Source organism: Dipodomys merriami, unplaced genomic scaffold (assembly GCF_024711535.1).
Source record: "Dipodomys merriami isolate MVZ:Mamm:240054 unplaced genomic scaffold, mDipMer1.0.p SCAF_935, whole genome shotgun sequence".
NCBI lineage: Eukaryota > Metazoa > Chordata > Mammalia > Rodentia > Heteromyidae > Dipodomys > Dipodomys merriami.
This window is the reverse complement of record NW_027206552.1, coordinates 222,197-237,675: the sequence shown is the minus strand read 5'-3', so window position 1 is coordinate 237,675 and position 15,479 is coordinate 222,197. Positions and strand designations below refer to the sequence as shown.

The following is a 15,479-nucleotide window of genomic DNA, read 5'->3' as shown; positions in this document are numbered from 1 at the left end:
GGTAGAGCTCTCACCTTGAACTGAAGAGCTGAGGGACAGGGCCCATGCCTGGAGTTCAAAAAAACATTCTCTTAAAACTTTCCTGCCTGGCTGGCTTTTGAAAGCACCTACCCCAGAGGACCATGTGGACACGGTCATGTACAAGAACAGCAGTTTATTGCCAGTTGAGGCTGACAAGGTGCCCCTCCTTAGTTCAGAGTCAAATTTATGGTCAAGGGGTTAGGTGTAAAACCCAGCTCCAGGAAGTAGAGTAATGGCCAGGGCTGAAGGCCAGCTGTAGTTAGGCTTGGCCAGATCAACTGGGAGGGGATGAGTACCTGAGACAGAGAGCCTGCTAATAGCTTTGAAATGGATCCTCAGATCCAATGTGAGCCACCGGTGCCTAGCAGTACATTATTTTTTTTGGGGGGGGGGAGGGGGGTCTGGTCGTGGGGCCTGAACTCTGGGCCTGAGCGCTGTCCCTCAGCTCTTCAGCTCAAGGCTAGCACTCTACTACTTGAGCCACAGCGTCCCTTCCTGCTTTTTTCTTTTTGCTTATGTGATACTGAGAAATTGAACCCAGGGCCTCAGGCTTGCAAGGCAAGCCCTCTATCACTGAGCCACCTTCCCAGACCAAGGACATTATTATTTGTATTTCAGTCTCATTCCTTCCCTCCCATCACCACCTTTGAGCTTCTTAGTTCACATTTTTCAGTGTATGACTTTTTTTTTTTTTTTTTTTGTCGGTCGTGGGGCTTGAACTCTGGCCTGGGCGCTGTCCCTCAGCTCTTCTAGGGTTCTACCACTTGAGCTACAGCGCCACTTCCGGTTTTCAACAGCGCCAGGCTCAGAGAGACTCTTATCTCCAATAAACCAGTAGAAAACTGACGCGGTGCTGTGGCTTAAGCAGTAGAGCGTTCACCTTGACCTGAAGAGCTGAGGGACAGTGCTCAAGCCCAAAGTTCAATCCCCACAACTGACCAAAAAAAGAAAAGAAAAAGAAAACAGTGTACCTCCACCCATGAGACTCATTCCTTATAGTCTGACATTTAAAGATATATGTACCCACTGTTTTGTTTCTGTTCCTAGGTAACAATCATAGAGACAATCATGTTTCTAGGTAACTGTAGTACCCCAATTTCCCAACAAGACACTCCAACACTTGGTCAATTAGGCAAGGAGTCTTTATTGCTGTAGTGGCTGCCCCTCACTATACCAAAACAATGAAGAACAGCAATAAAGTCAAATAGCTCAGGATATTTAAAGGTAAGATCCATGGGGGAGAGGGGGTACCACTCACAGGTTGCCAGTGGTAGTTTTGGGATTGGCAAAGAAGCAGTTACAGAAGCAGAGCTAGCAGTTAGTGATTATAAAATAGTGATTATAATTCCAGTCATTCCAGTAACCAAGGCCATGCGTCACAAGGCAAAGTCCTTATCCCAAATCTTCGCATCAAAGAAGCAAGTGAGTGAAATAGCAATTACAAATAGTAATCCCTTGTCCTTGAAGCAAAAGCTACATTCCAAATTTCTTTTTTTCAATTGTGAAAATGCCATACAGAGGGGTTACAATTACATGGGCAAGGTAATGAGTACATTTCTTATCAAGCATTATTGCCCCCTCCTTTGTTTCCCATTCCTATCCCTTCCCATCCCCCCCTCCCTCCTTCCCCCCCCCCAAAGTTGTAAAGTTTGTTTTTTGACCTAACATCTTGTACATCTCATTGTTTTTTGACCTAACATCTTGTACATCTCATTGTTGCAATGGGTTCACCTGTATCCCTATTTAAAATAATTTGTTTTTTCCCTTCTCCTCCACAAATTATACCAACCTCAAATACAGTGAGAACAGGGGTTATACCATGGAGGAGGGACATACAAAGCAACCAAAAAAAATCATCTTATAAATATCCAAATTTCTTATCACATCTCAAAATCAAACCACCTTTCAGGTTTTCAGGCTCTTTCTGAGTTTCACTGCTATTTACCAAATTCCAGTAACCTCCTGGAATTGTAACAATTTGCTACACACAATTTTCTTCAAGTCTTTATCTTTGGAATTTTTCCTTTTAATGACTTTCCTGGAGATTTTCTGTACAGGGAGATCCTGCCCTTCAAGTTTGGCCTTACTCTTCCTCACTTTGCAAATTTTAGTAAATGCCAGGCCTCAGTGTGTTCATTCCTAGGGTCTGTACTTTTGTTTCTCAGGTTACCTGGAACTTGTTTGTCCTAGTTAAATTTCATTTTTCCTTGGTCTAATTAATACTCTATTTGTTTAATTTAACCTGGTTCTAACAGTAACAATTCTAGATAATCATAAACAATCATAGAAAACAGGTCATGCTGCCCTTACTCAATGCCCACTTACAGCATTCAGCATTGTCTATTATGCTTCTGTAACTTCCTGCTTGGCTTGCACATGCAGGAAGGAACCATTAGGTACTTTCTACCCCTAAGCAAACAACTATATATATATATATATATATATATATATATATATATATATATATATATATATATATTTTTTTTTTTTTTTTTTTTTTTTTTTTTTTTTTGCCAGTCATGGCTCCTGAACTCTGGGTCTGGGCACTGCCCCTCAGCTCTTCAGCTCAAGGCTAGTGCTCTACCACTTAAGCCACAGCACCACTTCCAGCTTTTTCTGCTTATGTGGTGCTGAGGAATCAAACCCAGGGCCTCATGCATGCAAGGCAAGTACTTTACGACTGAGCCACCTTCCCAGCCCCAAGAATATAAATTTTTGCTGAAAAAGAGGCCATAAATGGGGGCTCAGGACAACACTTTTGGGCACCTGATTAAGCAATGTAGTTCTGGCTTGTAATAAAGACTTTCTGTTGTCTGTAGTCTATGTTTGTGGGGTCTCTCCTGGTGGTCTTCTAGAACAGAGGTAGACTACCAAAAAAAGCCCAGTGTAGATGGCACCATCCCTATGTTCCCTATCATTCCTAAATATACTCTCAAGAAATTCCCCTTTCCTTGATCTCCCATTTCTCTGCAGCTGGCATGGAAACAACTTGGTGGCAGCAGGTTGATTACATTGAGCCAATTCCATTCAAAGGGAAACCATTTGTTCTTGTTGGAATAGACAATCTGGATATAGACTTGCTCTCTCTGTACACAGTGCTTCTGTAAAAAGTAATCTTGGGTTCACAGAACCCGCCATCATGGTGAAGTAAGGTCAGGTCTGGTTGGAACCAAATTGGCCACATGGTTGGATGGTAGGGTCTAGAATCTTGTCTTCATGCTGGAGGAGGGAAAAGCCCCCTGACTGACTATCACCGGCCTCCTAGATGATGGGCATGCCTCAAACCCTGGAAGCAGGGGCAGGCACTTGACTGATGGGTTACTGAATCTGTCAGTCCAGTGCCTGGGACTGGGAATTTCCTGTAGATCCACTCAGTATTCAGTCCCAGACCAGACCAGCCACCAGGACAATGCCACTTCTGTCTCCTGGCTTGTCTCCAGTCATCATGCCTTCCCAATTCAGCTCTCCATCAGAGTTAAGTTAACTTGTTGGTATTGTTTTTGTTCTTTCCTCTCTAGCCTGTTTCCTAGCTATGGTATATGTATTTGAGGGCCACAGGCCTTTGTAACAACTGGCTGCGGGAAGCCTACTAAATGTATAATAAAGACTCCAAGTGTGGCTTCTAGGATGATTAACCTTTTAACAATGGTTAACTTACAAAGCATTGCCTTAGATCAAGGAATTCACAGCAAATGAACTGTGCTATGTACAAGTCCATGTCCATGACACCAGTCCAGTTATACTCCACAAAAGTAGATATGTAAGATTATTATGAAGTACTGGGTGCTGGTAGCTCATGCCTGAATTCCTAGCTACTCAGGCTGAGATCTGAGAGTTACAGTTCAAAGCCAGCCTGGGCAGGAAAGTCCCTGAGACTGTTGTTTCCAATTAACTACCAGAAAACAGGAAGTGGAGCTGTGGCTCAAAGTGGCAGAGTACTAGAGTTGAGCAAAACAGTTCAAGGACCAGGTCCTGAGTTCAAGCCCCATGACAAAAAACAATCAAGCAAACAACAAAAAGAAATTCCTATTGCCTAGCTACTTACTATTCATTTTCTATCTTTAAGTATATTTAGTCACATAATTACCATTGTGTTACATTTCCTACAATGTTTAGAATTGTAACATGCTGTACAGGTTTGTAGCCTGGGGGCAGTAATTTATAGCATATAGCAGAGGCTTGTAACAGGCTCTACCAATATCTTTTTTTTTTGTCAGTTCATGGGCCTGAACTCTGGGCCAGGATACTGTCCCTCAGCTCTTCAACTAAAGGCTAGCACTCTGCCACTTGAGCCATCACGCTACTTCCAGCCTTTTCTGCTTATGTGGTACTGAGGAATCGAACCCAGGGCCTTATGCATTCGAGGCAAGCACTCTACCACTGAACCCTGATAACCTTTTATTTTCAGAACATCCTTCAGCATCTTCCTTTGAGCCACACAGAAAGATCCTGTTACTTTCCACAAAGGGATTGCCAAGCCCAGGGAAACATGCATTTAAAAAGTAAAGATAGCTGGGCGCCAGTGGCTCATGCCTATAAGCCTAGCTACTTAGTGTTAGGTTTTTAAAAAAGAGGTAGCCAAGTTAGAACAGCACCACGCATGTGTTATTCAGGTAAGGGGTAGGTTTATTCAGTAGACATGCTGGGACCAGGCAAGGTTGGCACTCCACGTGGCTGGGAAAGGCCTGGGAAAGAGAGAGAGCTGGGGAAAAGAGAGGAAAGAGCTAGAAAAGAGCAGAGAGAGAGCTTCTGGGCCTGGGCTAGGCCTTATCTAGGGTGTGCAAGGAGAAAGGTCACATCAAATTCAGATGTGACCTCAGGGGATGCAGATGTGACCTCTTCCAGGTGTCCCACTTGCCTAGGTAATGCAGGTACTGAGTGGAGACTTTGCTGCAAGGAGGGTGGAATCTGCTAGCCATTCAGGAGCAGACCTTACACTCAGGAGGCTGAGATCTGAGGATCACGGTTCAAAGCCAGCCCGGGCAGGTAAGCCTATGAGACTCTTATCTCCAACAAACCACTAGAAAACTGGAAGTGGTGCTGTGGCTCAAGCGGTGGGGCGCTGGTCTTTAGTTGCAGAGCTGAGGGGCAGCGCCCAGGCCCAGAGTTCAAGCCCCACAAAAAATGTAAAAAATTAAAAAACGGAAAGTTGTTCGTTTCTGCAAATCTTTCTCTCTGAAACGTGATCCAATTTGTCCTCTGACTAACACCATGGTTCTCTCATTTGCCTAGGCCTTGGTCCTTACTACTGACCTTGTCCACCTTTGTAATTTCATTTGTGAAAATGGGAAATGAAAATGGCTTCTGTTTACATTCATTTTTTACAAGTAAAGTAGACCTTCGCTTCTGAATCTAGAAGGCACTTGTATCTTTCCAAAACAAGTGTAGAAGTTGCTCTACCCCTTTGCCCCACATAATATGGCGCTCAACGCAGCCACTTCCGCGATCCCCGCCAGAATCAAAGATGGCAGCCTCGCCTTCAGGCTTTCGTCTGCGCATGCTCTTTCTGTCAGCCCGCCCACCCGCTGGACGGCCGCTCCCAGCTCCTCTCTAGCCGGTGCTCTCGCTGGCGTTTCCGCCAGCCAATAGTCGCACGCGCCGCCCGGCCCCGCCCGCGGATCAGCTGGGGACCCGCGATGTCCGCTGACAGCGGCGGCGGCGGCGGCGGCGGCGGCGCGGCCGGTTCCGGGGTCGGCGCGTGGCTGGGGGTGCGCGGGCGCGCGGGCGGGGCTGCGGCCGGCCAGGCGCCGCGGCCGACGGGCGGGCTGGGCGGGGCGGCGGCCGAGGGGCGGCGGCGCCGAGCTCTGCGGCTCCCGGGGTCGGGCCGTCGTCCCCCGGCCGGCGTTTCCGGGTCTCGGTGACGCGCTCCGATGGAGCGGCCCGGGGACGGCGAGCGGCCGCCGCGGCAGCGGCCCTGGGGGCGGCTCCTGCGCCTGGGCGCCGAGGAGGGCGAGCCGCACGTCCTCCTGTGGAAGCGCGAGTGGACGCTCGGGCGGCGGAGAGGTACGGGGCCGGGAGAGTGCGGGGCCGGGCCGGGCCGGGCCGGGCCGGGAGAGTGCGGGGCCGGGAGAGTGCGGGGCCGGGAGAGTGCGGGGCCGGGAGAGTGCGGGGCTGGGCCGGGCCGGGCCGGGAGAGTGCGGGGCTGGGCCGGGCCGGGAGAGTGCGGGGCTGGGCCGGGCCGGGAGAGTGCGGGGCCGGGCCGGGCCGGGAGAGTGCGGGGCCGGGCCGGGCCGGGAGAGTGCGGGGCCGGGCCGGGCCGGGCCGGGAGAGTGCGGGGCCGGGCCGGGCCGGGCCGGGAGAGTGCGGGGCCGGGAGAGTGCGGGGCCGGGCCGGGCCGGGAGAGTGCGGGGCTGGGCCGGGCCGGGCCGGGAGAGTGCGGGGCTGGGCCGGGCCGGGCCGGGAGAGTGCGGGGCTGGGCCGGGCCGGGCCGGGAGAGATGCGGGGCCGGGCCGGGAGAGTGCGGGGCCAGGAGAGTGCGGGGCTGGGCCGTGCGGGGCCGGGCCGGGCCGGGCCGGGAGAGTGCGGGGCCGGGAGAGTGCGGGGCCGGGAGAGTGCGGGGCTGGGCCGTGCGGGGCCGGGCCGGGCCGGGCCGGGAGAGTGCGGGGCCGGGAGAGTGCGGGGCTGGGCCGTGCGGGGCCGGGCCGGGCCGGGCCGGGAGAGTGCGGGGCCGGGCCGGGCCGGGCCGGGAGAGTGCGGGGCCGGGAGAGGTGCGGGGCCGGGCCGGGCCGGGAGAGTACGCCCAGGTTGGGGAGAGGTACGAGGCCGGGCCGGGCAGTGGGAGTGGACTCCTGGGCCGAGGAGAGGTACGGGGGTCGGACCGTGGGGCTGCCGGTGTGCAGGGCTGGTTGGGACTGAGATCTCCAGTTCTGGACAGAAGACCGGAGCTAGGAACTGAGACCTAGGAATTGGATAGGAGACAGCAGGAACCACAGGTGGCGGACAGGACGAGGCTGGCTGGACAGGTGGACAGGATGAGTGCTGGCCAGACAGACCGACAAGACAAGTGCTGACAGGACAGGTGGACAGGACGAGTGCTGGCAGGGCAGGTGGACAGACGAGTGCTGGCAGGACAGGTGGACAGACGAGTGCTGACAGACAGGTGGACAGGATGAGTGCTGGCAGGACAGGTGGACAGACGAGTGCTGGCAGGACAGGTGGACAGACGAGTGCTGGCAGGACAGGTGGACAGACAAGTGCTGGCAGGACAGGTGGACAGGACGGGTGCTGGCAGGACAGTTGGACAGACGAGTGCTGACAGGACAGGTGGACAGACGAGTGCTGGCAGGACAGGTGGACAGGACGGGTGCTGGCAGGACAGGTGGACAGACAAGTGCTAGCAGGACAGGTGGACAGATGAGTGCTGGCAGGACAGGTGGACAGACGAGTGCTGGCAGGACAGATGGACACACAGGTGCTGGCAGGACAGGTGGACAGACGAGTGCTGGCAGGACAGGTGGACAGGACGGGTGCTGGCAGGACAGGTGGACAGACGAGTGCTGGCAGGACAGGTGGACAGGACGGGTGCTGGCAGGACAGGTGGACAGACAAGTGCTGGCAGGACAGGTGGACAGACGAGTGCTGGCAGGACAGGTGGACAGACGAGTGCTGGCAGGACAGGTGGACAGGACGGGTGCTGGCAGGACAGGTGGACAGACGAGTGCTGGCAGGACAGGTGGACAGACGAGTGTTGGCAGGACAGTTGGACAGACGAGTGCTGACAGGACAGGTGGACAGACGAGTGCTGGCAGGACAGGTGGACAGGACGGGTGCTGGCAGGACAGGTGGACAGACGAGTGCTGGCAGGACAGGTGGACAGGACGGGTGCTGGCAGGACAGGTGGACAGACAAGTGCTAGCAGGACAGGTGGACAGACGAGTGCTGGCAGGACAGGTGGACAGACGAGTGCTGGCAGGACAGGTGGACAGACGAGTGCTGGCAGGACAGGTGGACAGGACGGGTGCTGGCAGGACAGGTGGACAGACGAGTGCTGGCAGGACAGGTGGACAGGACGGGTGCTGGCAGGACAGGTGGACAGACAAGTGCTAGCAGGACAGGTGGACAGACGAGTGCTGGCAGGACAGGTGGACAGACGAGTGCTGGCAGGACAGGTGGACAGACGAGTGATGGCAGGACAGGTGGACAGGACGGGTGCTGGCAGGACAGTTGGACAGGACGGGTGCTGGCAGGACAGGTGGACACACGGGTGCTGGCAGGACAAATGGACAGGATGAGTGCTGGCAGGACAGGTGGACAGACAAGTGCTGGCAGGACAGGTGGACAGGATGAGTGCTGGCAGGACAGGTGGACACACGGGTGCTGGCAGGACAGGTGGACAGAATGAGTGCTTGCAGGACAGGTGGACAGACGAGTGCTGGCAGGACAGGTGGACAGACGAGTGCTGACAGGACAGGTGGACAGACGAGTGCTGACAGGACAGGTGGACAGGACAGGTGCTGGCAGGACAGGCAGACAGGATGGGTGCCGGCGGGACAGCTGGACAGGATGAATGCTGACAGGACAGGTGGACAGGCAGACGGGCCACGTGCTGGCAGGTCAGGCAGGCAGCCGGGGATGCAGCGCGCACTCCAGGCAAGACCTACCATTCACTTTATTGTCTGCCAGGTCCGCTTTTCCTTTTTTTTTTTGTTGGTCATGGCGCTTGAACTGTAGGCCTGGGCGCTGTCCCTCAGCTCTTCAGCTCAAGGCTAGTGCTCTACAGCTTGAGCCACAGTGCCACTTCCAGCTTTTTCTGCTTATGTGGTGCTGCGGAATTGAACCCAGGGCCTCATGCATGCAAGACAACCACTCTACCACTGAGCCACCTTCCCTACCTCCCTTTTCCCTTTTCTGAACACTTCATTCAGATCTCTTAGTCCTCATTACCACTTTGGTAAGCAGTTGTATTAACTGCCCTCTAGAATATGAGCTCATGTTCATTGCTATACAGAGGTTTTTCTCTGACCAGAGCAGAATGAAATTAGAAATCAATACGTGAAAGAAAACCTGGAAAGTCCATTTATTTAGAAATTAAGCATTTTTTTGTTAGGTTTGGGACTTGAACTCTGGACCTGGGTGCTGGCCCTGTGCTCTTCAGCTCAAGGCCAGCACGTTACCACTTGAGCCACAGCACCACTTCTGGCTTTTTTGAATAGTTTAATGGAGATAAGAGTCTCATGGACTTACTTTCCTGTGCAGGCTGACTTTGAACCATGATCCTCAGATCTCAGCCTCCTGAGTAGCTAGGATTACAGGCTTGAGCCACCAGTGCCTGGCTATGCATCACTCTTATACAGCTACTGGGTCAAACAAAAGGGAACATTTAGAAAATACCTTGAGACATAGGCTGGAGGCATATGTGAGGTTTCAGCAGAGCAAGTGTGAGGATCTGAGTTCAAACTCTGATACCAGCAGATGGATGGATGGATGGATAGATAGATAGATAGATAGATAGATAGATAGATAGATAGATAGATAGATACACACATACATACATACATAGATACATAGATACATAGGTACATACATACATACATGGCCTTAAGACAAATAAAAGCAAAGTATACCACACTTAAGAATGAAGCAACACAATGCTTAGATGGTAATTTGTAGCTGAAGTTATTTACACTTCAAAAGATCTCTAAGTCCCAGCTTGTAGCATATTTATGTAATGAATCTCTAAGTCCCAGCTTGTAGCAGTAATGAATCTGAGAAGCTAAGGACTAGAACAATGTTACACAACCAGTGAGAGAAAGTGCCTTTACCCTCCAAAGTTACCGTTTAGCGAACATCTAAAGGAATATCTGGTAATTTTACTTCCTCTGTTGCTTTTCTACAGACACATGCCCTAGGTCACCAAAGGCATTTCGTTGGTCTGAAAATTAATGTCACCAGTATGGCTCTGTACTTTTACAAAAGAGAATGAGAAGCCGGGTGCTGGTGGCTCATGCCTGTAATCCTAGCTACTCAGGAGGCTAAGATCTGAGGATTGCAGTTCAAAGCCAGCCGGGGTGGGAAAGTCTGTGAGACTCTATCTCCAAAAAACCACTAGAATACAGGAACTGGCGCTGTGGCTCAAGCGGTAGAGCATTCGCCTTGAGCTGAAGAGTGCGGGGACAGCGCCCAGGCCCAGAGTTCAAGCCCTGTGACCAACCAAAAAAAAAAAAGAGAGAGAGAGAATGAGAAAGATTGTTGTATAGGAGCAAAAGTCTTCTTATTTTTCACCTTACAGCACATCTATTTTGGGAAAGCAGAGGACTGTATAAATCTCACTATCCAGTTTTTTATTTCAACTTTGAAAGTATATGCATAAACAAAGCCTAGATCAAGGCCAGCATGGGCTACACAGCCAGACCCTCTGTGAAAGAGAAAAGAAAAAGTCAAGTTACTATAAATATTTTCTTTATTTATACACCTGTTTTCTTTTTTTTTTTTTGTCGGTCGTGGGGCTTGAACTCTGGGCCTGGGCGCTGTCCTTCAGCTCTTCAGCTCAAGACGAGTGCTCTACCACTTGAGCTACAGCGCCACTTCCTGTTTTCTGGTGGTTTATTGGAGATAGGAGTCTCACGGTCTCTCCTGCCCAGGCTGGCTTTGAACCGCGATCCTCAGATCTCAGCCTCCTGAGTAGTTAGGATTGCAGGCATGAGCCACCAGCGCCCGGCTACCTGTTTACTTTTCTTACCCAAATACCTAGAAGTGGAATTACTGGGGTATGTGTCAATTGTATATTTAACTTGAGAAGATGCCAAGGCTGGGAATGGGGCTCAGTGGTAGAGTGCTAGGTTCAATTCCTCAGTACCACATAAACAGAAAAAGCCAGAGGTGGTTCAAAAGGTATAGTGGTAGATTTGAGCAAAAGCAGCTTAGGGACAGTGCCTAGGCCCTGAGTTCAACCCCAGGTCTGGCAAAAAAAAAAAAAAAAAAAAAAAAGATGCCAACTGTTTTTTTTAAAGTGATTGTGCTAATATGCATTCCCACTAACGGTGTATAAGAGTTCCAGATTTCCCACTTCCTCTTGGGGGCTTAGATGGTTAAGGCATGTTTATGTCCTCCAGGTATGCACATGCTTAGCCTCCTCTCGGGGCTGTTGGTGGCAGTGGCCATTTTGTGTCCAACAGGCTGTTGACAGGCAACCACAATAGTGTCACTATTGCAGGTTCTCACTAAGTGGTATTTTGCTCTATAAGATACATGTCTAGAAGCAGACTAGTTCTAACTAGAGGTGAAGATCTGAGACTGATAATAGAAGCAAAGGTCAAAGTCTTCCTGTGACCACAGTCACTATTTTGAGACCACTGGGGATCAGTGCAACAAGATTTTTAGAGCCACCAATGTGAAGTCTAGGCTCGTGCTTAGGATGGACAGTACCTGTCAGGCTGCAGGTGGCTTTTGATTGTATTTTGAGATAGAGTGGACCAGGGCCTGCTTCTGAGCATGGAGGCTGACATAAGTGACCTGGCCAGGACCAACCTGGAGAGGCAGCTCCTACAAGAGTAGCTGGCCTACTTAAAGAAGAACAAACACGCTGGGTGCTAGTGGCTCACGCCTGTAATCCTAGCTACTTAGGAGACTGAGATCTGAAGTTCACAGTATGAGACTTAGTCTCCAGTAAACTACCAAAGAGCCAGAAGTTGGCTGTAGCTGAAGAGCTCATGGATCACACCCAGGCTTGGAGTTCAAGCCCCACAACCAACCAAAAAAAAAAAAGTTCAGATATAGTGCCTAGGACTTGAGTTCAAGCCCTAGGACCAGCACAAAAAAAGAAGGGCTGGGAATGTAGCTTAGTGGTAGAGTGCTTGCGTAGCATGCATGAAGACCTGGATTTTATTCCTTAGTACTGGAAGTAGCACTGTGGCTCAAATGGTAGAGCACTAGTCTTGAGTAAAAGAAGCTCAGGGACAGTGCCCAGGCCCTGAGTTCAAGCCCCATGACTGCTCTTCCTCCCTTCCCCTCCCTCCCCCCAAAAAGAAGAACAAAGAAAAAATGTCCTATAGATCTGATAGGTAGCTAGGTCAGTTCTGGTGCAGTCTGTACGAGACACCAGCTTAGCCAAGATCCTGAGTGACATAAAAAGCCAGTATGAGGTCATGACAGAATAACTGAAAGGGGGGCTGGGAAGGTGGCTCAGTGGTAGAGCGCTTGCCTTGCATACATGAGGCCCTGGGTTCGATTCCTCAGCACCACATAAGCAGAAAAAGCCAGAAGTGGGGCTGAGGCTCAAGTGGTAGAGTGCTAGTCTACAGCAGAAGAGCTGAGGCACAGCGCCCAGGTAGAGTTCAGGACCCACGACCAAAAAAAAGAAGAACTGGAAGGATGTCCATTGGCTCCCCAGCCAGACCAAGTGGTGAACTAGGGAGCAATTACAGATGAACGTGTTTCAAGACATGACCTTTAGGGACCTTCCAAGGTCTTGAGATGGAGGTTCAGTTGAACTCTGCATAAACCCTTCTCTGGATATACACGGGCAAGATGGAGACCCACTGTGGAACTGAACTGGTACAGATCACACATTGATGAGCAACAGCTAAGCCCAGTTGGGCAGTGACAGCAGCAAGTGTGTTGACATGCTGGCAGAGCTAGGGGTTCCAGAGCTCATAGGCATCAAGTAGCCACTGGAGCAAAAATTGGCCACCTGCCTAAACCTGTTTGAGAGCCAGGACATCAATTAGGGCATCCTGTACATAGCCAAGGGCCTCTGAGTCCACAGGCTTCTGGACTGCCCTCTTCTTACAGAGGGATTCCCTTGGGTATTGGAAGAGGGGATGACACCTGGCCTTAGCTCTTCCTCTGACTTGCCAACAAATGTTTTAGCCCAATTGGGGGGGGGAGGGGTAAAAACAATATTGAGTCTTCTGATTCACAAGACTGTAGGGCAGTTTGGGATTGAGGGTCAGGAAAATGCAAGATAAAGAGGTGGTGTGCACGCACACACATGCACACGTTTTGTAACAGGGTTTACTTAGCATAGCCTAGGCTACTCTTGAACTCTAGATTCTCCTGCTTCATCATTCGAGTTCTGTCACTGACTTGTGGACTATTTTTTTTTTTTCTTTTTTGGTTGGTTGTGGGGCTTGAACTGAAAGCCTGGGCTCTGTCCCTGAGCTCTTCTGCTCAGGGGTACACTCTACAACTTGAGCCCCAGCACCACTTCTGGTTTTCTGGTGTCTAATGGTAGGTAAGAGTCTCATGCTGGGTGCTGCCACGCCGACCCCAGTAGAGTCTGCTTAGCATGGGAAACCATCTATCAGACCATGATAGGGGCCTCGAGACCTATCTCTGAGTTTTGGGACTTCACCGAAGTCTACCTCAGAGAATGGGGCTTTACAGAAACCTATCTCCAAGTTTTGGGACTTCACCGAAGTCTACCTCGGAGAATAGGGCTTCTAAGAGGCCTACTCCTGGGAAAAGGCTGGCAAAACCCCTGGAAAAGATGTGTTTCTGCCTATCTTTTCCTCATAAGAGTGCCTATTAATCTTTTACTGTTTCTACTGCTCATTGTACTTACTCATTGTCAACGTTCCCTTATTCAAAGCTCTTTAAGAGTGTTGACTCCAATATCTGATGAGTGTCTTAAAAATATGACTAACTCACCAGAGTTAAGTGCTACCCTGAAACCCCTCTTATGGAGGCTAGTAGACAAGTTATAAGTAAATATAAAAGTATTGGGGGTTTCACAAAGTCACTCCAGCAGAAGGAATTGTAAGAAATTTACAAAAAGTTGTAGGCGCGGCTAGAACAGAAAGAATGTATGGCAATTGCTGAGATAACTACTTAGGAGAAAGAACTTCCTCATTTACTAAGAGACTTGCTAAATCTAAGCCTCCGTGGTGCTTACTATTAAAGAAGGAACAGGAAAGATCTTAATGGGACAGTTAAGGCCTCTATAGAATAAAGTAGTGGTTAATTGGTGACAATCATCGAAACCAATTGTATTTCTTAAAAATAGAGGTAAAGCTGGAAACAAGTGCCTATCAGGCGACCAGCTGGTGACCGCCCAAGAATGAAGCCCTGCAGCAAGATTATGTAACCTTTTGCCCTTTCTTATGGAGACTTTTTGCTATAAAAGTTTGTTATCCTCTGCATTAAATCGCACTCAGCACTCAGCACACAGCATCCACTCCTAATGTGTGTGAGTTGTCTGTTTGCCATCTCCCCGTCCTATTCCAGGTTCCTCCCCTAGGTATCCTCCGTCGTCCCGACAGAACCCGGTCCGAGGCAGGGTGCCAGTGGCTCACACCTGTAATCCTAGCTACTCAGGAGGCTGAGATCTGAGGATCACAGTTCAAAGCCAGCCCAGTCAGGAAAGACCATGAGACTCTTTTTTTTTTGGGGGGGGGTCCAGTTGTGGGGCCTGAACTCTGGGCCTGGGCGCTGTCCCTCAGCTCTTCACCTCAAGGCTAGCGTTCTACCACTTGAGCCATAGCACCACTTCCGGCCTTTTTTTTCCTGCTTATGTGGTGCTGAGGAATCGAACCCAGGGCCTCATGCATGCAAGGCTCTACCACTGAGCCACCTTCCAGCCCCCCATGAGACTCTTATCTCCAACAAACAACCAGGAAACTAGAAGTGGCACTATGTATGGCTCAAGTGGTAATCTTCGTGAGCTGAAGAGCTGAGGGACAGTGCCCAGGTCCAGAGTTCAAGCCCCACGACCAACAGAAGAAAAAAAAAAGTCTCATGGACTTTCCTGCCTGGGCTGGCTTTGAACCTCGATCCTTAGATCTCAGCCTCCTGAGTAGCTAGGATTACAGGTGTGAGCCATCAGCACCTGGGTTTTTTTTTTTTAAGTTCAGGTTATATTTATCAGGGAAAGCTGTGCATATGTGTGTGTCACAAATCATGTTGAAAAAATGTTTATATGATGGGATGTGTTCCAGGTGACCAGGCTTAAAAAGGTTATAGATTGTGAGGTGCTGGTGACTCACATCTGTAATCCTAGCTACTCAGGATGCTGAAATCTGAGGATTGAAATTCAAAGCCAGCCTGGGCAGGGAAGTCCATGAGACTCTTATTTCCAATTGACTACCAGAAAACCAGAAGTGGCTGTGTGGCTCAAGTGGTAGAGGGCTTGCCTTGAGCTGAAGAGGGTAGGGATAGCGCCCAAGCCCAGGTTCAAGCTAAAAAAAGGGTTGTGGACACAACCTCTACCCCTAACTTCGGGTTAACACATAAAGTATTTAAATGCTGTTTTCGTAAATGTATATAGTGCGTTACATGTGTTGAGAAAGCAGAGATAGTTAATGGCCACAGAACCTAAAATCATGTCCAGCATCCTTCTGTCCTTTGTGTTATAGGCTGCGACCTCTCATTCCCTAGCAATAAACTTGTGTCTGGAGATCACTGTAAAATTTTAGTGGATGAAAAGTCTGGTCAGGTGATGCTGGAAGACACCAGGTGAGTACTTTCTGAGCTTTTCTGTTTCCTCTGTGGCTTAGCAAGCTGACAGTATTGCTTCATTACAG

The 15,479-nt window shown here is 50.2% G+C and overlaps 1 protein-coding gene across 5 annotated transcripts in view; it reads left to right on the top strand.

Moving 5' to 3' along the window:
* The first annotated feature begins 5,824 nt into the window (after positions 1 to 5,824).
* The window catches only part of LOC138821749 (E3 ubiquitin-protein ligase CHFR-like), a 40,598-nt gene continuing 30,943 nt past the window's right edge, over positions 5,825 to 15,479 (top strand). For 3 of the 5 annotated variants that reach the window (XM_070014156.1, XM_070014154.1, XM_070014152.1), the window contains exons 1-2: positions 5,826 to 6,024; positions 15,312 to 15,411. In XM_070014156.1, the coding sequence (XP_069870257.1) occupies positions 5,892 to 6,024; positions 15,312 to 15,411 (233 nt within the window). In that variant the 5' untranslated portion in view covers positions 5,826 to 5,891. Of the gene's footprint in view, positions 6,025 to 15,311; positions 15,412 to 15,479 lie in introns of all 5 variants that reach the window. The other 2 variants (XM_070014153.1, XM_070014155.1) reach the window with 1 other exon arrangement.